Source organism: Amblyomma maculatum, chromosome 2 (assembly GCF_055883805.1).
Source record: "Amblyomma maculatum isolate TAMU_Amacu chromosome 2, ASM5588380v1, whole genome shotgun sequence".
Lineage (NCBI taxonomy): Eukaryota > Metazoa > Arthropoda > Arachnida > Ixodida > Ixodidae > Amblyomma > Amblyomma maculatum.
The window spans coordinates 113451925-113474327 of NC_139345.1; the positions used below are offsets into that span (position 1 = coordinate 113451925).

Genomic DNA, 22403 nt, shown 5'->3' on the forward strand with positions numbered 1-22403 from the left:
AAAAACACAACAAGTAAACATTAGGAGCAAACCCTCTCTGCTCTGAAGAGCAGAGAGGGTTTGCTCCCTCTCTGAAGAGCTTCTTTCTTGTGAGCCCTTTCTGACTGACTCCATCCACGTGAGGCATTCTGCTGGTGCATACAATTTTGCATAAAGTGACTACAAACAATGCTCGCATGTGAAAAAGCACATCGAATGGTGCTCCTTGGCTGCCACGATAATTGCATTTAAGCAGTTATTCTGCGTAAGTACATGGCCTGTGGAATTCATACGAAGCTTACAAGCATAACACACGACTTCCAAAGCCTTCCTAGACGTCTGCCGTCGGAAAATAAAAGTCGCTCCACTACCCAACACCCTGTCAATGAGTTTGGAATGACGAAACAACAGTAAAAGCTGGTTGAAAACAATCTGTGTCTAAAAATGGCTTGCATTTTTATGTCTTCTTGCTCTTTTAGAGCTTCAATACATCCCTTGGCGACTGCTGCAAATCCTGCTTGTCTAGTTACCAAACACTCAGCACCACCACTTGTCCATTTCTTATGAGTACTAACACTATAAGACAAGCCTGCTCTGCCTACTTTCGAAGAGACTTCTTCATAAGCTTGCCCACCCTATGGCTCATAGCAGTCTGTGATACTACATAATACGCATAAAATACAGAAGTCCAGCAGGCCGTGCCAGCATGTCCGTAGTAATATACATAGATAAACCGAACTGCCAAGCACAACGAAAGACTTCATTCTGCATACTCCTTCAAACTAATGTTAAGCCTGTAGAAATTTTCCCATTGGGATGTCACTGTGCAAGTCGTCGTTGCACTACAGATACACGTTGTCTATTTATAGATATATCAGAATGCGCAGCACTCTACTCTACATGTACTTGTGGTCTGGGCACTGTGTTTTGGAGCACTATAAACACCGAGAGTTTCGTAGGTTGATCTGCAACCGGATCGTACCAGAACATCCATTTTTTCTCAAAAGAGTGGCCGCAACCTGCCTCTGAGTACCCATGTAATACATTTTTTATGCACTATTAACAACCAGACTGTATTCTGCTCTCGTGATAATAGCCATGGAGCAAAAATAACCCGAGGCACACAGCAAACAACAGAGTTCAACATGCATTGTGAAATCAAGGCAAGTCGCGAAGCAAATTAAGCACGTAAAAGCCAGAAACAAAGCACAATATGTAGGCGACCCCAACATTGCAAAATAAGTTGCGTTCATTTCCTATTCCTCCCTATTGTACTGCAAAGCACTGCTGCCTAATGCCACTCGCTACAAAAGTGGAAACTCAAGTGCCGTAGTCTGTCGAATGTAAAGTCTAAGCTCCTATCGTTGCACATAACGTGATTAGCCTAAAACGTTAACAAGCACATTTGAACACAACAAAATAGCTCATTCTCATTGCACTTTGCTTCAGAGAGCCTGCTCCGAAGAACTGTAAGCATACCGTGCACAATTCACGAACAATTCACATTGCGTCCTCAGCAGCGCAAGAGCGTTCATATACAGTCGCCAGCAATGAATGCATTGAGTCATAGCAGTAACATCAGGCACAATCTTTTGTTAGCCTTCGTGCACCTGGTCAGTTCGCTCAAACACTGATATTAAGCCTGAAACAAAAGGCCGTTTAAAATTCTATTGAAGCAGCACCTCAGTCTGGACACTACGCAAATTGTGCATCACAGTAAACACTGAAAAAGTGCCAAACTTACTGCCGATGCTAGGTTTACAGAAAACTGCGGGTGCGACTACGAAATGCTGTGTAAAATATGTGATGGGGCAAACTTTTCTACCGCGATTAAGTGCATGCCACCTCCTTAAAGCACTGCACACCTTTTTTCTGTCACTAATGGTGCTAGAACAAACAATCGTGCTGCTTCACTGTCACAACCAGTGCTGCCAACAAGAGAAAAAGGCTGAAAAAAAAAAAATAACAATACCCGTGCAAACGATTAACAGAACATCTTGCACGACCACAATGCTCTCTGTGCTAGGTTAAGGTTCCCTGCAGTGCAGTGGCTGGCTCCGCAGTGCATGCGCGGAGGGGCCAGAGTTGCATGCTGTGAGTCACGTGTCGGGGAAGACTGTAGTTCCCTTTCAGGCACCTGGGTCTTGAATGCTTGGGAAGCTTTGAGTTGGGTCTCCCTGGGAATTCAGGAAGAGCGTAGGGACGACGTTGATATTCCGATGACAACGAGCTTCCCGTTGCCGAGGCTGCAGATGAGGTGCGAGTTGGTCGGCGTTCGAGCCACAGTCAAGATGGGAGAGCACAGCGGCAGCGACACTTTTTCCGCCAGGCTGCAAGCAAGGTACAAATGACGGCCATTAAGATTGTCGCCACAGAAGCGCAGTTTCAGAATGATAGTAACGATGCCGCCATAGATCATATATCGGATGTTTTCAGCATTATTTCTAGCACTCATAGGATCATCACAAGTGACGACAAGTGGACAAAATCTTCAGAGTGAGTGCTCAGGCTGCTGAAAGAAGATGAAAATGCAGGCAAAAATGTCAAACCTATTTTCATTTCAATTTTACGGCACATACGGGCTCATCAGAAGACTTACAGTAGAGCGAAACCAACATACAGGAGCTAAGTAAGCATGGTGTGGATCGTTAAGAATGAACTTTATGACATTCACCGTGCGGCAGCTAAGGTGGCACTTGATAGACAGCGCCCCCCCAGTAGATGCGACAAGAGAGCACATGAAAAATGCGAGCAATGTCCCACCTGCATTGAGGACTAAGCAGCTCCTCCCTGTCCCTTTGGTAAGGCACCAATGCTGCTCATGTAGCCCTGGAATCTCACTAGTGTGCATGAACTTGTGCTGAAGAATTTCTTTATCTAGCAACTACAGTCAAACCCAAATATAACGAACTCGGATAGAGCGAATTATGTTTTATATCGAACACTCGAATTTCCGCTAGCATTATGCATATAAAATGTATTTTTTATAACGAACTACACATCGGATATAGCGAACTCGGCGCGCGCGATCGGTCGCCAAACGCCCGCCAACGGGCGGGCCTTTGTGCCGGCTCCGAGTTCTCTCCGGGCAGCCCACGCTGCCGGGCCGCAATACTTCTAGCGCATGCAGTTGTCAGATGGTAGGGGGATTGGCGACGGCTCCGTTCCCCAAGGTCTCACACAGCGCATACGTCATCACGCGCCCACTAGGGTGCTTCTGCTGCTTCTGCGCCGATGCCACGCTTCCGTAAAACGCAGGAGGGGCTCTCTACAGCAGCTTCCACGAGGGACCTTCCTGTACGCATGCGCGGCCGTCGCCCGGAGTAGCGTGAGTAGCCTTTAAAATCCGCGCCATCGGCCAGCCTCTCTTTGCAGCGCTCCTATTCGGCAGCTGCCTACCATGTGATCAAAGACGTTCGAGCAGCTCCGGACCTATTGCGCTTCGAGAAAGAAGCAACACCGGCCAGAACTGGTTTCAAGTTTGGGCGAAGGGAAGGCATCCTTTGAACAACGAACGCGTCAGTGGCGAACTTTCCCACATACTCGGAGCTTTCTTTGTTCGCGTTTGCAAGACGTGCTGCTGCTATCCTCACGATTCCGGACGTGCCTACGTTGCTGCTGGCTTGCATTCCGGCGCTACATCCTGCAAGATGATGACGAAGCAGCGGCGTGCCCTACCGCTTTCCGACAAGCTGGAGATAATTCGGCGAGTTGGCCGCGGCGAAAAAAAGTCTGACGTTGCCGCGCATTTCAAGATTCCGCGGAGCACGTTAAGCACCATTTTGAAAAACCAGTCGGCCATCAGAGGCAATGCACAGGAACGACCAAATGGTGACGGCTTTCGCCACCGCAAGCCGGCTTACGACCAAGTAGAGAAAGCGCTGTACCAATGGTTCTTGGACGTTCGCGCGCGAAATCTGCCGGTCTCTGGCCCCATGCTACAACAGAAGGCAAAAGATTTTGCCTTCGTCCTGGACGTCGAGGGGTTTACAGCGGGCAGTGGTTGGCTCCAACGATTTAAAGACCGCTACTCCATCACCGGGAAGGTGGTTGCAGGTGAAAGCCAAGCAGTGGACGCTGAGAGTGCTGAAAAGTGAGTGCAAGACGTGTGGCGTGCTGTCACGGAGAGATACGAACCGTGCAATATTTTTAACACCGTTGAGACTGCCTTGTTTTGGCAACTGCTGCCGAGCAGAACCTTGGCGCTAAAGAATGAGAAGTGCCATGGCGGCAAATTGAATAAGGCCCGAGTCACCATTCTTCTCACGACAAACATGGACGGTTCATCAAAGCTGCGGCCGCTTGTCATAGGCAAGTTCAAGTCTCCTATGTGCCTGCGAGGATGCACTTCACTCCCAGTCACATACAACTCAAATTCTAAGGCCTGGATGACCAGAACGTTGTTCGAAGCGTGGCTGGGACGAGGAACTTGCAACAAGCGGGCGAAAGAGTTGCCTCCTCCTCGATAACTGTTCTGCGCACCACTGCGGCGTCACGCTCAAGAACATCGAGCTTTGTTTCCTGCCACCGAACGCAACATCGGTTTTGCAGCCCCTCGATTAGGGGATCATCCGCGCTTTCAAGCTGGGCTACAGGAAACGCGTCGTTGAGCGGCTGTTGGTGAAATTGCGGGTTAACGACAAGCTCAAGATTAATTTGCTGGCTGCAATAGAAATGATTAACCGTGCCTGGCAAGACGTGACGCAATCCACAATCCGCAACTGCTTCCACCATGCTGGACTATGTCGAGAGGATGCAGAAGCTGCTAGTGAAGCGCGCACTGTGCAAGATGACAGCGATGTTGCCACGCTGCGGGAAGAACTCGGTGATGTTCCGGACGCTGTGCCCGAAGAAGTTGCCCTGGAGGATTTTCTCACTGTTGACGACAACGTAGCCGTGACAGCGAGCCCGTTGGACTCGGAAATTGTTGCCGACATGCTGGCATCTGGTGCGAACAAGGAGACCGAGGAGCCGCTGCTGGAGGACGATCGCCCTCGCCCGACGTTGCACGAAGCCCTCGCTGCTACCGATCTGCTGCGCCGATACTGCTCCGGAATACAGGGAAGCGGACTGGAGTTTGTGGAAATGATGTCGCGTGTGGAAAGTGCGATTCTCGCTGATGGAGTTAAATGCAGTGTTCAGGCGAAGATCACTGCCTACTGCAAATAAGTGAGCATTTATCTGCAATAAATTTCTTTTGTAGATTCATGGTGAGCGGCACGGTTTTTCTTTAGTTAGTGCGTTTTCGCTGCGCTGTCTGGACATCGTGTATAACGAATTTAGTACTGAAGTTCGTTATAAACGGGTTTGGTTATAGCGAAATACTTTATATAGCGAACAAATTGCGTTGAATTACGCAGTTCGTTATAACCGGGTTTGACTGTACTAGCACTTATACTCTATTTTTGTAGCGCCTGCCGGTAGTGCTGCCGAAGCTGCGATAAGTGCAGAGGCGACATTCCGACGCTCCGCAATTTAACGCAAGAATGAAATGGGCGCATAGGGTACTGTGCTTTAAAGTGCGTGTGTGCCAAATGCTATATCAAATCAATCCTTAAGGCATGGACGCATTACGTACAACATTTCTCAAAGTTCAGCATGCATGAAACTTACGTTCGCTAAAATAGCCCTTCCAACATGGCAGCAAGCACACTTCGAAGCAGGACCCCTCACTTCAGAATGAATGCGTCATTGTTACTGGACTTTCAAGGCGAAAGCCTTTGATGGCTCATGCTGTTGTGGACAAAATGTGTCCCGCTTTTGCGGCAGCTTTGATTGGAGGTCTCAACCAATCACAGAGCACCACCACAGTATGCGCGAATGCGTGCCTTTTATGACCATATGTCAATCAATGACTGATTACTAATTAATGACTAATCAATTACTAACCGACACCTAATTAAGTAAATAAATAATAATCAATGAACTACCTGCCTACTGACTAATTAATGATGATTAATTTATTATTTACTAATTAGTGCCAGTTGCATAGCAGAATGCGGTACTCAGGCTTTCGCCTTTCACTACTTTAGTCGCTAAAGTCCCTCGTAATTATAATTATATGTAGCACTGCAACGAACGCCGATAAAAGGCAAACAATGAGAGGCAAATGATAGGAGAGGAAGGGTAGGCTTTCGTGGTTCTCCTCTTAAGAGACCCTCTAATTTTTAGTATGTATCTTGGTCATAAATGGGGCATTCGTCCAGTCTCATCTCACATAGAGCAAACTCCGTTATCGATAAATTTGTTTACATATCTTTTATTTCGAGTTATAATTCTGTTGCTATTAGGCCTACTGGAAAATATTGGTTCATAGACAGAACTTCTTTTCATGAGACCCCAGGACGATACAGTGACTTCATCGTGAGCAATAGTGAGGCCTTGAAAGCAGCCTCCCGTGTGCTGCATTGCTCACCCCCGACAACTGCTTATGATTGGCCTTTTGAGACTTCACCCTCACCTGCACCATTGACATTGCTGTCCTACTTCTGTAGCCTACCTCTCTCCTCCCACTTGTTACTGAAGCACAAGCCATGCAGCCATGCTTTAACAAGCTGAGGTATGCCCATAAATGGTGTTGCATCCAAACAATAAGACTGGTTTCAAAAATGGACAGCAAACTGTCCACTTTTTAAATATGTGCAATTGCTATGCGCACAGCAGTAGAAAGTCTTGTATTTGGTAAAAAAAAAAGTTAGGGGGACACTTAAGCTCTGCTGTTAAGGGTATGACGCAATAGCATTTCACACACGCGGGTGATGGTTTTCACTTTTCTAATTTTTTTTCCCCCAATTTTAACACTTTTTTTTTTCTCATAGTCTGCTGGGCAATGATGTTATCGGTAAGCTCTGACGCCGCTTTTAGAAACTTAATGTGTCCCAGGGCGCATTCAGCGGAGCGCGCTGTTTGCGTTTGATGCAATGCTGGGGCACACACACGCGCCATTGTTAAGGGTATGACGAAACTGCATTTCACACACACACGGACATGTTTTATCACTTTTTAATTTTTTGTTTCTTTTTAAATTTTTCTATACCCATATTTGGCATGAGCAGGCATTGGCTGACACCTTCGAACTCTTATTTTTATTTTTTGATTATTTCAATTACTTCATTGATTACTTACACACTCTACATTTTCTTAATTAGTATCATCAAGCACTGACTTTTCAGTCGGGCATTGTAACAACTTTAAAGCCCCCTTTTCAATTATGTAACTGATCAATTACACGCTCCAATATTTTGTAATTAGTATCATAAAGCATTATTTCTTTTTAAGCATTCTGACACCTTTTAACTCTTCTTTTTCAATAGAATAATTTTAGTAATTTCCTTAATTAATCAATTAATTACAATGATTTCATTAACTTGTCATCACCTATCACACATCAATTAATCATTAATCACTAGAACCACAAACTACCATGATACAATTTTTTATGCAGCCCCCGATAATTTCTGACACGCAGTGTCAACTACTAATGCTACTATGACGCTATCGCTTAAAAAGTAAAGGACCAAGAAAGAAAAGCAAGAGAAACAGCGCACCCAAACAATTCGTAGATGACGAGCAGCCCATCTTCGTCACCCGTGATAAGGTAATCGTCACAAACAGTCATGTCCGAAATGGCCCTTGACACCTCCTTCCTCAGCAGATACTTCCCGTTGATGGTGTACAGGTGAAGCACATAGCCAGATTTCTGAAACAAAATGTTTGCACAACATAAAGTCTGAACTTAGTTCATTGTGACTATAAGAAGCGACAGTATGTGGCGAAGTTACTTTGCACTGCTAGTCTCAAAACTTTCAACTATCCAACGTTTACTCAACTGTCTCTTGGAAGAAGGCAGTAGAGCAGGCAACAACACGAAACATAAGAAGCACATACAAACATACAAACATAAGTACAATGCTGCATTGACAACTATATTGACAAGAACCTGCACATCTTCTCCCTTCACTTCACGTCTGCAGCCAACTTCTTCCTTGTCTTTAGCATCCTGCCGGTTTGCGCAGAAATTCTAATTCCTTCTACAATACCACTGAAGGCATACTGACACATTGGTCTCCAGAGTCACAGATTGCATATGCTTCATAAATTTCCTTTGCTAACTTATCCTTCATCCTTTTCATAACCTTAACATTGTGAAGGTCAGCTGAACATTTTTGGTCTTTACAAATAGATGTGTGACCAACTAGCTCAACGTTCGACTCTATTATTGATACTCAACTGTATTACTTGGATGAACACTGCCACTGTTGAGGCCACAACCACTTCAGATTCCTTAATAAAACAGATCATTTTTTGTCAACTTCAAAGTGGCATGCAGTCTGTGCTTCCTTGGTGCTACTTTGCGATGGCCAGTTTTTTTTCGGGAGACCTCAAGCTGAGCAAATGCCACGGATGCTTTCAATGCATGCTGATAAATGAAAGACAAAAGGGTGCCGACATGACTTTATTACCACAAAATGTGCAACGCTGTTAAGCAAACCATCATAAGTGCCTTGCACGCCTTATTCTGCACCTTTCCGTGGTCACTCGGAATTCTTTGCAACATCCTCAATGTTCATTGCTTCTTTTGGCGTGTGCCCAGGGCACCACTAATTTCGGAAGCGTTCACTAAGTGCGTATGTGTCAAATTAGCAGAGCCTAAATTGGGCCCATTTCCTTCCTACAAAATATGGAAACTTGCAGAATGCAGGCTTACAGGAGGTCATCTTCAGTCGCCAACTTTAACAACAACATGTCATGTCTAAATGTGGAAGCAGGCAACGCTCCTCGTCCATGTGTGGGGTATTTCAGGCCAATTTCACAGACTAGGCTTCAGTCAGGGCCTGTGCAAATTGCATTTGGTGTAGGCTGAAGTTCATGCGGAGCTGCTACTGACCAGCAGAGCGTGAGGATCGGGGCAGCTGTGAACGCAGATGAAGCCCAGGTGTGACACTGACAACAGCGCCACCTGTTCGGGCAAGTCACCGGGGAGCCGCAGCGTGTGTAAGAAGTGGCCCTCGCGCACACTGTGCACGTTGACGGTGCCGTCCTGCAGAAGCAACCCAACATGCCACCGTGATTAGCCACTGTGCCAGAGCAATACCTGCTGCCCTAAATAAGTACATTTCATAAAGAGAATGTCCCGATCCTGGGTGCCCGACTTAATGTAAAACTATTTTGTTTGGAAGAGAAACATAGGCTTGATGCTTTTAAAAAGGTAAATAAAGATAGGAGATTACAAATCTGAAAGCCCGATACCAAAGACAAGTAACACTGCCCAAAGAAGATGAAATACGAAAGAAAGGAGGGCAGTTTAATACGCTCTCCGTTTCTGCCGTTTTAACAAGTATAATGCACAACTGTTTGTGACCATGAAAGAAGAAATGGGAGAATTGAAGAAACGATTCAACGTTCAAAGAAAAAAAATAACAGTTGAAAGCGATTTAGTTCCAACTGATCTCGCTTGCATTTTGAAAATTCCAATTTTTACTTCCAGTATAACAAAGACGTGCATACGGCCCTCACAAAATGGATACAATGGAATATCGATAATGGTATGATCACGGTGCATAAGTATTTGGGAATGAAACGATTCTCTAAAATTCCCTGGCCAGATTGCACTGCGTCCAATAAGAAGAATTTCAGATGTTCTGAACACCTTCCCGTGTTACACTCAGGAAGACAAATGCAATAAACATTTTTCCTCCTCCTCCTCCTCCTCCAATGCTCTCGCATCGCCACACAAATGAACGGTATGCACTGCAAGCAGTGAGTGCTGGTGAGTGGCTGTAAATAAATCATGGCAGCTATAACAAGAGCTGTGTGAATGCATTTTCCATGTTTCATGCAGATTTGTTAGTAGTATATAAAACGTAGGATGACACGAATCTTTTTTGTGAACTCCGTATAAATTGAGATTCTACGGTAGCATGAGGCAGTTGACAAAAAAATTAAACACTTAATTTCTTTTTCCCGGAGTAAAGAACCCCTTGAAGAATATAGGGATGCCCTCACCAACTGTTTGGCGGAAGCACACTCTGCGCAAATGTTGAGAAATACGGCCTGCCCAACGTACCTTAGACCCAGAAAGGGCCATGTCCAGTTCAGTGATAACAGCAACGCAGGTCACTTCGCTATCATGCCCACAAAGTATCTGGAATGGTTTGTCGGGCAGAAAACTACTAGAACCCTGCGCAGAAAATGAGAATATGGTCCTGTTAAAAGAGCGCCCGACAGCCAAGTGCAAACACAGTGAGATGTGGTTTTGTGAAGTTTCACAAAGCAGTTCCATAAAGCAGCAAGATTTTGAAGCTAGAGCGTTATCAACACTCGTCACATGAAGGGATCTTGCAACACCTGTACAAACCTCTCTATCACTTTCAGTGGCGCTTTCTGTTCCCCCTTTACACACTGCTGGAATGGGTGCAATGTAGAGGTGCACGCCCAGAGCATTAAGTACAATGCCTCCAATCTGCAGTTAGCTTTATGCTACTGTGCTATACTTTCTACATAAACTTTTCCCCCAATTGGCTGACCTGCAACAGCACATTCACTCCCTCTCTCGAAGAAAAGCCGGCCAACGATCAGTGGCAGGACATAAAAAGCTGGCAAATATGTTTTGGGCAACGCTAAAAGAAGTACACAAACATCAGAGCTACAGGCAGCAGCCGGAAACTCAGCTGTAACCACACAAAACGCAAGGAAAAAGCAGCAAAAGATGAGATTATCAAATCACCAGCTGGTTCAGTTCCCAGATGATGCAAGTAGTGTCCCGTGAGCCTGTCATGAGGTACATCCCACAGTTGTCCGTGGCAAGGCTTGTAACCACATCTGCAGACAAGGGAAATAACACGACTTAGATGCAAAATCACCATGGCACGTGCTGTTTTCTCCGCAGGTCGCGATACCCACGTATGCAAGGGCTTACCCTTGTGCAGGATGACGTGTGCCACCTGCTTCGAGCGCAGCAGACTGTAGGCGCGCACACTGTTGTCCCAATGGCCTCCAGAGACAAGGAACTTGCCGTCCGAGCTGAGGACAAACAGGCGGCTGTGCACCTTCGCCCCCGGCTGGAACACTCCAGCCAGCTTCTTGGCACTCCTGAAAGTGGGTGTTGAACAAAAAAGCAGTTAACCTTACTGTGCAGAGGCACAATATACATCTTTCATTTATTCCTTGAAACTGTGCGTGCAAAAGTCCATACTAATTCTCAAGTGTTGTAGTCAAGATTTCTCCTCGAAAAACCTTCTGCTGAAGGCTTCAATTTCAAATGCCGAGAGCCCTGCTCGGTGTCACGTCACAGGTTCATCAGCACATGAGTGAAGGCAATGGCACCCATGACATTTTGATCATAAAGTTGCAGGGAGCAATGCAGTACATTACAGCCGTGTGGTGTGCTTACTATGTCTCACATTTCTGCCTGATGTCTTAAAATGCGTAGCACATGTGTTAACGTTTTGTCAAGTCATAGAGATTTGAAATTTCAAGATTCCTACACCTTCGGCATGAAAAAAAGCAGGAAGGTAGCCTAAAAAATGCTTTGTGCTACAACAGTGCTTTGTAAACACTTAGACCCTGAACTGTGGTGTCCCTCACTGATGTGTCGCCACGGGATGTTAAAGGGGCACTGAAATGGTGCCCACTGCGGGAACGATAAGTCAAAATACTAATATCTGAAATGCTTATCAATCACCTACAAAAAATCTTTTAATCTAACAGATATATATCACTAGAGAAATGGGTGACTAAAAAAGGCCTCCGCACTTTCTTTTTCAACACATACTACACTGCACTGAACGAAAAAAAAAAAAAAAAAGCCAAGATTACAGACTGTGACCTCATGCTGCTCACGAAAGCATTGTCCTTCCAACTCTGTTCGGCTGTTTTCCTTTTTTTTGCCCCTCGATCTCTCGCTTTGCTTTGACGATGGAGGAAAGGAAGGAAGGGTAATGCACCGTGATCTCCTGCCCAACTGTGCACACCACTTTCTTTGCTGTTTCATCAGCCAAAATCGTTGTGAATGACAGCCCCATAATTACGGCATATCTGTAAGCCTTAAGACATTCAAAAGTAGAATTCACATGGGGAACTTGGCACAGCAATGGGAGTTTTTAAACATCACTCTGTTGGTTCACTTCTGAAAACTTGTACATGGCGTGCACACTCAACTGCGTTTACTCTACGTAAGGCATACATTTGATAGCCACTTTCAGAACAATGTCTCATAAGCATTTTAAGCCCCGCATTTACGATTTATAATTTTTATTTGCTTCAAAATAAAAACTCCCTAGCAGCCGCTTTGAACAAAAAAGATAAGATATACTCTTTCTACAGTAACAAAACACCCAACAAAAGAGATGCACATACTTGGGATTCTGAATGTTAGGGTCCTTTTCAAAGGTGAAGTAGTTAGGATAAGACCGAGTGCGGTCATATGGCAGCCATCCATGGACCCCAAGAGAGCCGTCGCAACCCACAGTGACCAAGGTGTCCATGAGGCCATGTTGCATGAAGGAGCGTGCTGGTGACTTTGGGATGTTCACGTGTACGACAGGACAGCTCAGTGGTGCCTGCACATTCACACAAGAATGAAGCCCAATTCCACGCAATAAAGTACCAAAGCCAAGGTCATAGCACACAACCAAGTAAACGGGTAACAAAATGCTTTATAAACAGGGACTGTTTCAAAATGTGCAAACACAGCAAATGGGGCCTCTATCAGTGACTAGGAAAAAGCAATAACTATCAGGCGAAGCTTCTGCAGTCACTGATTTCTAGGTGTGGAATAAGGGGTTAGCAAAACGTTGATGGCTAACAATTTAGGGAAGAGAAAATGGGTAAAAAGACAAAATGAGAGAGCATAGGATGTATACACGTGCATAAGTTGGCTACGCATTACAATCGCAACGAGTTTTCGGTTGGATCTGTTGGCTTCAGTTACAGCAACATCCAGAAAATGAATCAAGTAGTGACCATATTTACCATAACACGAAAGTGCAGCTACTATGTTGCAATGAAACCTTGTTGATTTGGCCTTCAAGGAAACAAAAATAATGTTTGAATTATCAAATTGCCCTAAAAACTTCTGGAAACTGTTTGCATTACTGTAAATTTATCTAAAAATTTGAAATAAACTCTAGGCAACAAGGACAATATTTCACGTTTCCGTCAAGTGCATTGCTTTGGACAAACTGTTGGGGAATGTCGAAGCATTGCTCCAAAATTGGAAGCGTCTCCGCGGCCCCTCTTGTAGTGCAGTAGCAATGATGGCTCTCTACAAGCGGCCCCTTCACGTTTAAGGGTGCTTTACTGCATCAACTGTACTAACTGTACGGTGAAGCGTTTCAGAGCACAGAAATTCAGCGCACTCGAAGAGCAGAGGAAGTAGAGAGAGAAATATGAGTACACATTAGAACGGCATGACAATATCCAAAGATAAAACTAAAAGGCCAGCGCAGTGTCCGAAAGGGCGTGAATGGCTGATGCACTCACACTAAGGCAGCAGTGCTATATCGTAATTTTAGAAGGGAAGCTGAAACTATGCCGCAGGAGTATATTTCGGCAATGTGGGCCATCCGATCGCCCTCGAATCTGCCACAGCACACACAGCTGAGGCATATGGGTACCCCTGTTCTATGTACATATACTTCATATCCGGGGAGGTCCATCTCAACGGTTGATGGCTCCACAGGTCATACCTCAACATTACTATAATTCTTCAATGGAGCCTGCCCACGTTCAAATTAAAAAGTGTCCAATGATACAGATTTAAATGGGCATAGGCTGGGACCACGCTTCTCGTTTGAATTATCTGAATTTCCAAATTAGCGGGTGTCGGATGAACAAAATCTGACTGCACTACATAAAAGAAATAGCTAACAGCTTGTAAATGCTATGACTGAAATCAGACAGAAATTGAGTGAGTGCAGATCCACTATATTTAAAAAACAGTGTGAACAAAACAAAATTAACAAAAACGCTACGTGAAAATGTCAGCACCCTCACAGCCAGACAACTGTTAGACTCGGCTCGAGCCAAAATGCCGGCCTACACAGGTGATGTACGGTATCTTAGAGCAGAATTCCAGTAATAAAAATCCTACAGGGTGTTGAAAATAACCGTAGCATTAAAAATTTGTGTCATCACATAAAAATGCATTCATGCATATCTGTTTGCAGCCGATTAGATTTAGTTTAAGTTTGTGCTCCATCCTTCACTCGCAATTTTTCGCAACATGCCGGCCACGCTCCACTGCTGACAGGGGGTACCATGTGACTGCTGACTACCGCATCAACAATGCATGAGGAGCAATTGGTGCTTGAAACTGCGTGTTTGTAGCATCCAAAGTGGTGAAGGAGTGTGGAACACACAAATTCTGCACACTGGAGTCTTGAAATCATATTAACAGTGCCTGTATTATTGAAATTCTACTATGCTCCTTTCAACACTACAAACAATTGCATGATTTCATACTCGGAGATCACAAAACCTTCACAAGCACAGTAAAGAGGTACTATAACTACTGACACTCAGTCATCTGCAAGACATAAAAGTGCTTACATCCACTACGTAGGCCTTGAGGCTTTGCAAGAACAAGAAGAGGTTCGGGGGCTTTGTGTCAGACTTGGTCATTCGCAGCAGGGCCCCCTCGTGGGACAGCCTTCTTGGATGAGGTTCCTGCAAAACATTCTTCCTTCAGCCACAGCGCCACAATAACAAAATTTTCATCACGCCACATACTGCACTACCCGACGCGCAAGCACACAAAATACGACGGTTGCATTTCTAAATATATAAAACTTCAAAAGACAAAGTTTATTCCCTTTCTTGATTACAACACCTAAAGTGTCCAGCTCTTTTCTCCTTTTTTTTTCTTCTGTGTGCACTGATGATGCCAAACAACGCAGTGCTTAAAACACAACAAAAGGTTCATTCATTCTGTATGCCGGAGATGCGAATATGAACGCATACACAGCACATACCATCTGAACGAATTAGAGCTAGACTACTGTGACATCATTTCTAAGTTACACAATGCAAGAATGAGTTTGTGTAACTGAACAGTATCTATTTAATCTGCAGACCACAGCATAAAGCCATATATGTAGTTGCACATCTACAGCTCTAAACCACATCAGTTCAATAAAATCAGCTTATAAATCTGTTTCCTTTGTCAGTTTTAAGTAGCAACACCCAGAAGAACTGCAGGCATACCTTCAGCAACTGACAGGGTGTCTGACCAAAATTGTTGATGATTCCTTCAGTAGCTTCACGCTGGACGGGGTCCTTGATGGCATCCAGGTCAACGGCACCTGTCAGATATAGCATTTGTACCCACTTAGTATAAGCCATTCGTGCAGCACCCGTCATTCTGAAAGTAATGTAGTCGAGGGTTCGACGGCATACCGTCTGGTCAGGAATCATGGTTTGTTGATCGATTCACTGGTCACTGACCATGGTCAATTTTAAAACAAATGACGTTTCGGGAGCGATACAGCTCCCTTGTTCACAATGAACAACCGGCCGCAGAGCATGCGCAAGAGACTGGCCATGAAATTAACTGGGATGAAGCAGAAATAATGACAACGGAAAAGAACGTATCAGCCCGCCGAAATCTCGAGTCACTAATCATCCAGACAACATCTAACACAATAAACAAGAATGATGGCACACTGCATCCTATCTACGCGAAATCTCTAAGAACAGTACTAACTGCTACAAAAAGCCCGGGACGTCCGGCCGGTTGTTCATTGTGAACAAGGGAGCCGTAGCGCTCCCGAAACGTCATTTGTTTTAAAATTGACCATGGTCAGTGACCAGTGAATCGATCAACAAACCACGATTCCTGACCAGACGGTATGCCGTCGAACCCTCGACTACATCCCTTTACGCCATCAATATGGACAACCGGCTGTCACTGGAATTCGCCGTTTTGTAAGCACCTCAGCAAGACTCGCTGCATACCGTACGCACCTGCGTTTCAATATCGACTGCAAGTCTAACCAACTTATTCCAAGACCATTGCGTCTAAAGAAACCGGTAAAAACATGTTTTGGCCTCCATGTGATTGCAAAAGCTGAACGTCATCTCCTTCAGGCAAGGATTGAAGAATGTAAGCTGACAAAGAAGCGCTTTGAAACCGAGCTGTTCTTTGCAAAGCGACAATTGGAATTTATTGCTCCGGATGTTTTCGCCAGCGTTCAGTTGGTTGCGAACCAAGAAATGTACAGAAGAGAGGAGAGACACTTCAAATCGCAGTATCAAAAGCTGCAGACATTACTTGCTGAAAAAGGGACAGCAGTCAGGGCCACACCAATCTTCGAAACACGGAACCTGTCGTCCTACGAACTCAACCTTTCCGAAGCCAAGGTGCTCAGCCGAGGCTTGAATTTCGACCAAGGGAAGGCACTGGACCCACGAAAAGTTGCATGCGCCGTAGAAGGAGCGGTTCGACTGCTGGAACGAGACGTCCAGGACGAAGTTCGAACAAAGGCGATAGGAGTGCTGTCGCGCATGACGAAGACGTCATCAAACCGCCCTCTTGGTCAAGGTGAACGCTTAGCAATCAGAAGCCTCCAGGCTAACAAGGATATAGCCATCCTACCGGCAGATAAAGGAAATGTTACTGCTATCCTTGACCGGTCTTCTTACAAGGAAAAAATGGAGGCTTTGCTTCAAGACGAGACCACTTACTGCCGAATCCCGAAAGACCCTACTCCAAAAGTGCAGACGTCTCTTCAAAAAATGCTCACAGAAATTTTCAAGGGCCTCCCTCCGTCTATGAAATGGCTTTATTATCAGTTACTATGTACAAACGGTTCAGCGCCCGCCATTTACGGATTGCCAAAGGTGCATAAACCAGGGATTCCCCTGCGCCTAATAGTGGATTTTAGAAAGTCGCCGTTGCACTCGTTGTCACAGTACCTTCATGGCGTTCTGGCTCCGCTAGTGGGCAAGACAGGCACGAACATCAAGAATTCATCCGATTTCATCGACAAAGTCAAAGCGGTCGCCCTAGAAGACACAGAGGAGATGGTTTCTTTTGATGTCTGCTCGCTATTTACCAGCGTACCTGTTGATCTTGCAGTTGAAACATGCAAACAGAGTCTCAAGAATGATACCTCGTGGCAAGAACGGACGCCTTTTGAAGCAGCGGAACTTTGCCAACTTTTACATTTCTGTCTCGCCAACACGTATTTTACGTACAGCGGCAACTTCTACCAACAGACTTTTGGCACAGCAATGGGGGCAGCCATCTCGGTCACAGCGGCTAACATCGCTATGGAAGCCATCGAAAGCAAAGCTTTGGCCACTTTCCAACCACGACCAAAAGTGTTTCTAAGGTATGTGGACGACTGCTTCTGTGTCATAGACCGAAAGCACATGAGCACTTTCCTCGATCACCTCAACGCCTTGGAGCCCTCAATCAACTTTACTGTTGAGGAAGAGACCGACGGCTGCCTTCCGTTCCTCGACACTGTGGTATCCCGTACCCCGACTGGTCTCAGTTTTCGCGTCTACCGGAAACCGACGCATTCCGGAAGGTACCTTGATTTTAATTCAGCGCACCCAGTCAGTCATAAGCGGTCCGTGGTTGCGTCTCTAATCAACCGTGCCAGGGAAGTATGCAGTGAAGACGAAGCCCTGAACCACGAAATGAAGACCATCGAAAAGAAACGGCTACCCGCTGTCGTTCATTCGAAACACGCAAAGAAGATTGGCTCCATCGAAGAAGCCTACTGCCAGGGAAGACGAAAGTGCCAACGCACCGAAACCGAAACGAGCCCCTATCCCGTACGTATCAGGAATCAGTGAGGCACTGGCACGGATGTTCCCCAAGCATGGCGTCAATGTGGCACATGTCCCGACAAGCAAGATACGAAATGAGCTTGTAAATGTGAAAGATCAGCTCCCACGTGCAAAGTTTCCCGGCGTGGTTTACAAAATTTCCTGCGCAGACTGTTCAGCAGTTTACGTAGGCGAAACGAAAGATTTCACGAGATGCCTGAAAGATCATCAGTACGATGTACGTAAAGGAAAAGTGACAACGAACGCAATCGCAAAGCATGCGCAAGAGACTGGCCATGAAATTAACTGGGATGAAGCAGAAATAATGACAACGGAAAAGAACGTATCAGCCCGCCGAAATCTCGAGTCACTAATCATCCAGACAACATGTAACACAATAAACAAGAATGATGGCACACTGCATCCTATCTACGCGAAATCTCTAAGAACAGTACTAACTGCTACAAAAAGCCCGGGACGTCCGGCCGGTTGTTCATTGTGAACCAGGGAGCCGTAGCGCTCCCGAAACGTCATTTGTTTTAAAATTGACCATGATCAGTGACCAGTGAATCGATCAACAAATTCTGAAAGTAAGCTCACACACCTTCATACGAGACATAGTAGAAGACATTCAGTGCCTCGACAGCTGCGGGTCCCTTCTGCTTGTAGCCGAAAATGAGGTCGATCCACTCATGCAGGTGCAGAGATACATACTCCGATTCCTGTCAGAGGGAGAGAAGAAGCATGCTTACAACATTGTGAGGAAGGCAGACACCCGAGAAGAGAGAAAGCATCTTCTTGAAATGTAAGTTGTGAACAAGTATAATAATGTACAGGTGCGAACGAAAGCAAGTGGAGCAATACTGCTAACCCCAACAGAGGTGTTGTGGTGCAGGGTGGAAAAACACAATAACACTAACATTCAAAAACACGAACAGGCCATGGTGGCAGGTTTCGTGTGGGAAGATTTCCCATCTCAATAAGTTGATCTCGCCCAAGCTAAAAGAAAGTATGTTGCATGAAGAATTTTTTATCTCTTGTTGGAATCAATCATTTTTAATGCGACAGTGTTAAGTACTTTTTTCTGCGGAAAATGTGGAGTCATCGCTATGAGCTAAAAATCATGAGCATTCCTCTGCCGTGCAGGTAGGTGAAATTATTCAGTGACTGGTTAGCAGGTTGTGTGATGCTATGAGACAACATGACATGGTCGGTTTGGCACGAGTTGACAAGGGGAGAGGTGTCAGCAGTCAGAAATTGGACCTTAGGATCCAGAAACCAAACCCTAGGATTCAGTCCCTAAGGGACGTTCAGATAGGTTTGTTAAAGCAGGGCTTTCCATTTCTGTTGAGTGGTCTTTCACATAATGTGGTAGCTTAGGACTGTACGCTAATAATTATGGGTTTAGTGATTAAGTGAATAGTTAAGTGCAGGATCTACAAGAACAGCCGCAGAGAGACCATTAATGCTGTCGCGTCATAACCCCCAAGGTAGAGCTTAAAGGGTCACTGTCCAGGGAAGGACCTTTTAAGCAAAGGAGTCCAGTGTTTCGATCAGGTACCGGAGATAGTCTGTGCAAAACGCTACAGTGACACGCGCGCCGCAAAGCAATGAAAATACAAATCAAAGCTCTCCCATGTTCTCCTTCGGGAAGCCAGCTTCCCCGTTCCCTGCGCTGGCCCGTCGAGCCGCAGCTATGACGTCTTAGTCGAAAACGATGTTCACTGGTCCGTCTCGCTGTCTGAGGGTGAAGGATGGGTGTCTACCGCTTGCTGTGGGCTTTTCCCTTGCCACGGTCGGATTGAATCCAGCGGCGCGCACTCCCTCGCCCGTTTTTTATGTGTTTTTTTTTCCGCGCACGCGGAGTGCCACACCCCACCTCCCGCCAAACGCGGAGAAGGAAGGGAAATTTGTCTTGCGGAGGCTAGACGACCGGGCAGGTGAGTGAAAAACCTTTGCAAGGGAACGGGAGGAGAGAAACACGACAGAATCGGGTGATTGCGGTGGCTGTAACTGCGTTATTAGTTACTCTTTTCAAAAACATTTTGCGGCCTTGCGTTCTGGGGGCAAAGTCTCACAGTCACCGGGGAAGAAAACATTTTTAACTGGAGGGTGGACAGTGGGCCTTTAAGTATTCGTAGAATTTTTTGAGAAAGGAAAAGTGCACAACAGACACACCAGTGCTTTCCTATGCTTGTAGATGAAGTCCTCAGGGGAACTGGCCCATGCAGGGAGCCTGACATCGTCTACCTGCTCCTTTGTTCCCTGAAGTCGTCCCAGGTCAAATCCTGAAGAAAAAAAGTTGTAGTAAAAAACTATTAGATGGCTTTTCAGTGTACTCCACCGAAACAAATTAACAGGATGCCACTTCCAGTTCCCGCACACCAAAGCAAAAACTTTTTGCTATCCAGAGCTGCATCTTCTAGTTGATAGGGTTCTCAAGGAGCACTGTGACAGCAAGCAATCAATGGTCAATGCTATCAAATCTAAACATCCCTGAGTTGTCACACTACACCCTCCTGCAAGGAGCAACGATTTCATTATGTCACGCTGGAAATGGAGAAAAAAAAAATGAGTTTCTAAAAATAAATATCAGCAAATGTGGTTTCTGTCCATGGACACAAAGACTAACCAGAAGTCAGCAGTTTGTACCAACGTAAAAAATGTTATGTATATGAGGTTGCTTCAAAATCTCCTCAACAGCTGCAATGCTTATTTTTCAGTCACAAAAGGAAAGTAGCCTATATTGATTCTGCTACATTAAAATCTTGTATCATGCACTAAATACAAAAATGGCTTGATCTTAAGACACTAGGAGGCCACAATTACATTCATAATCCATTGTTACAAACACTGCGATTTCAAGACACAAATATGCCTTCAGTGTCCAATCGATTCACGGTTTTGCATTAGATGAGATCTGCCAGCCACTGTGACCAGGCATATTAACACTTAATTTAAACGCAGTTATATTATAGTACTACACAAAAGTGCACCTGAGAAAGTGATGAGCAGCAAAGAACAACTTTCAATATCAGTAAAATTTGGGTGCTGTTACAAACAATATATCCAGTCGAAACTTACTTTAACTTTACAAAACGCGCATCTTTAACCGATATTTTATCAGTCTTGAGATACATAAATAACATGAGCAAGAAAGTGCTGTGTAGCTAGCTACATAGTGAGTGAGAGGAATGCACAGTGCTTCAAAGCAGCACCTCTTTCCATGCAAGAAGCGGACAAAACAAGGACGAAGTGCAAGGCAGGTACCATTCATGTTTGTTAAGAATTCTGGGAGGTAGAAGAACTCTGGTATCAGCTCTTTGACATCGTTGGGACTTTCCATCAGCATCTTCCAAGTGCCCTCAAAGGAGTGGAACTGTCGATCAGCCACATCGAACCTGGCATACGGGAAAAAAAAAAATAATAAATAGAGTGAATAATGCAATGCCTTGATTGATGTTTCTTCAAAACCGTTGTCACGGTCTCCTAAAACAATACTCAAATCAAAATACAGCACAACCTCGCTGCACTTATCTGTAACCTATAAGCAAGAATACATTGCGCACAAAGTGGCGGCTGGATTCTTTGCAGAGATGTGCCGGCTGCCAGGGTGTTGGCAGAACACTGGCTGATGGACAAGGCTACGCCAAACCTGTTTTGCATCCAAGTTGCAGCGGATAAGTGTTTGAAACTAGGAACTGCCTAACGCTATCATTAGCACACTATGAGTTAAAAAATCGGCCACTCAAACTACGGCACAGTTGGTTTCTGCAATGCCTTCGGCAGCGAAGTGAGTGAAACAAGACAGGCAGGCCACTGCAAGGCTTTAGTTGTTAGGTTAGGTCCACCAAGTAAGAGGAATGTAGTAGGGGAAATGAATACAAGAGATCTAGGCCCAACCTCAAGCACACCCCACTTCGTCGATCTCATAGAACGGTTTTAAAGCTCTGGCTCTAACAGCAGATGCTGATGGCCGCAAGACCAACCTGCCTCCTAGTGTGAAAAATAATGAAAAAATGCTGTTAGAGGCAGCGCCACTTGTAAGGATGCGGCATGCGGTTTGATATAATGAATGACCGGCAAAACTGGGGCTTTATGTGGCTTTTCAGTGTTTTTACGCAAGATTTTCGAGGGAATATATGTGCGCATTATATAGCCGAAAATTCCAAATATTACGACTCTATATATGCCGGCTCAAATGTATTTGTCGCAACGTTACTGATGGTCCACTGCACTCACATAAAGCCTTGAAAATGAGATAAAATACTTGTAAAAACTCTAGAATGCTGTGATTTCTAGATACCCTACTTGTGAAAAAATTAAAATTTGTTTTAAACGATTCCGAAATAAAAATGCGAATTTAGCGCATTTTGGTGAACTGTTTCAGACTTTTACGAGCATCGATTCTAGGCAGATGCAAAGATTTCTACAGGGCAAGAATTCAATCCTTCTTGGCCTCACAAAAGTAAACCTTGCTTATGTATGATGTAAGGACATTATACATAGTAGCAATATCATTCAAGACATCCCTGCAATTCGTGAACCAGCTCCAAGATGAATAAAGCAGAAAGTGAAACATGTACGGCTATACAGTTTCCATGTTCCAGGCCCATCTGCTACAAAGGGTACAGCTACATATTGTC

The 22403-nt window shown here is 45.1% G+C and overlaps 1 protein-coding gene across 1 annotated transcript in view; it reads right to left on the reverse strand.

Annotated features, from left to right (window-relative positions):
* Positions 1–336: 336 nt before the first annotated feature.
* Positions 337–22403, reverse strand: part of LOC146199595 (neurobeachin-like protein 1) — a 107103-nt gene continuing 85036 nt past the window's right edge. Inside the window, exons 49-60 of the mRNA XM_084595114.1 lie at positions 21028–21158; positions 19936–20045; positions 18362–18479; positions 15184–15281; positions 14530–14646; positions 12337–12539; positions 10898–11070; positions 10706–10800; positions 10046–10159; positions 8867–9019; positions 7527–7678; positions 337–2309 (exon numbers count right to left, since the gene is read on the reverse strand). Coding sequence (XP_084451240.1) covers positions 2165–2309; positions 7527–7678; positions 8867–9019; positions 10046–10159; positions 10706–10800; positions 10898–11070; positions 12337–12539; positions 14530–14646; positions 15184–15281; positions 18362–18479; positions 19936–20045; positions 21028–21158 — 1609 coding nt within the window. The 3' untranslated portion in view covers positions 337–2164. The remainder of the gene's footprint in view (positions 2310–7526; positions 7679–8866; positions 9020–10045; positions 10160–10705; positions 10801–10897; positions 11071–12336; positions 12540–14529; positions 14647–15183; positions 15282–18361; positions 18480–19935; positions 20046–21027; positions 21159–22403) is intronic.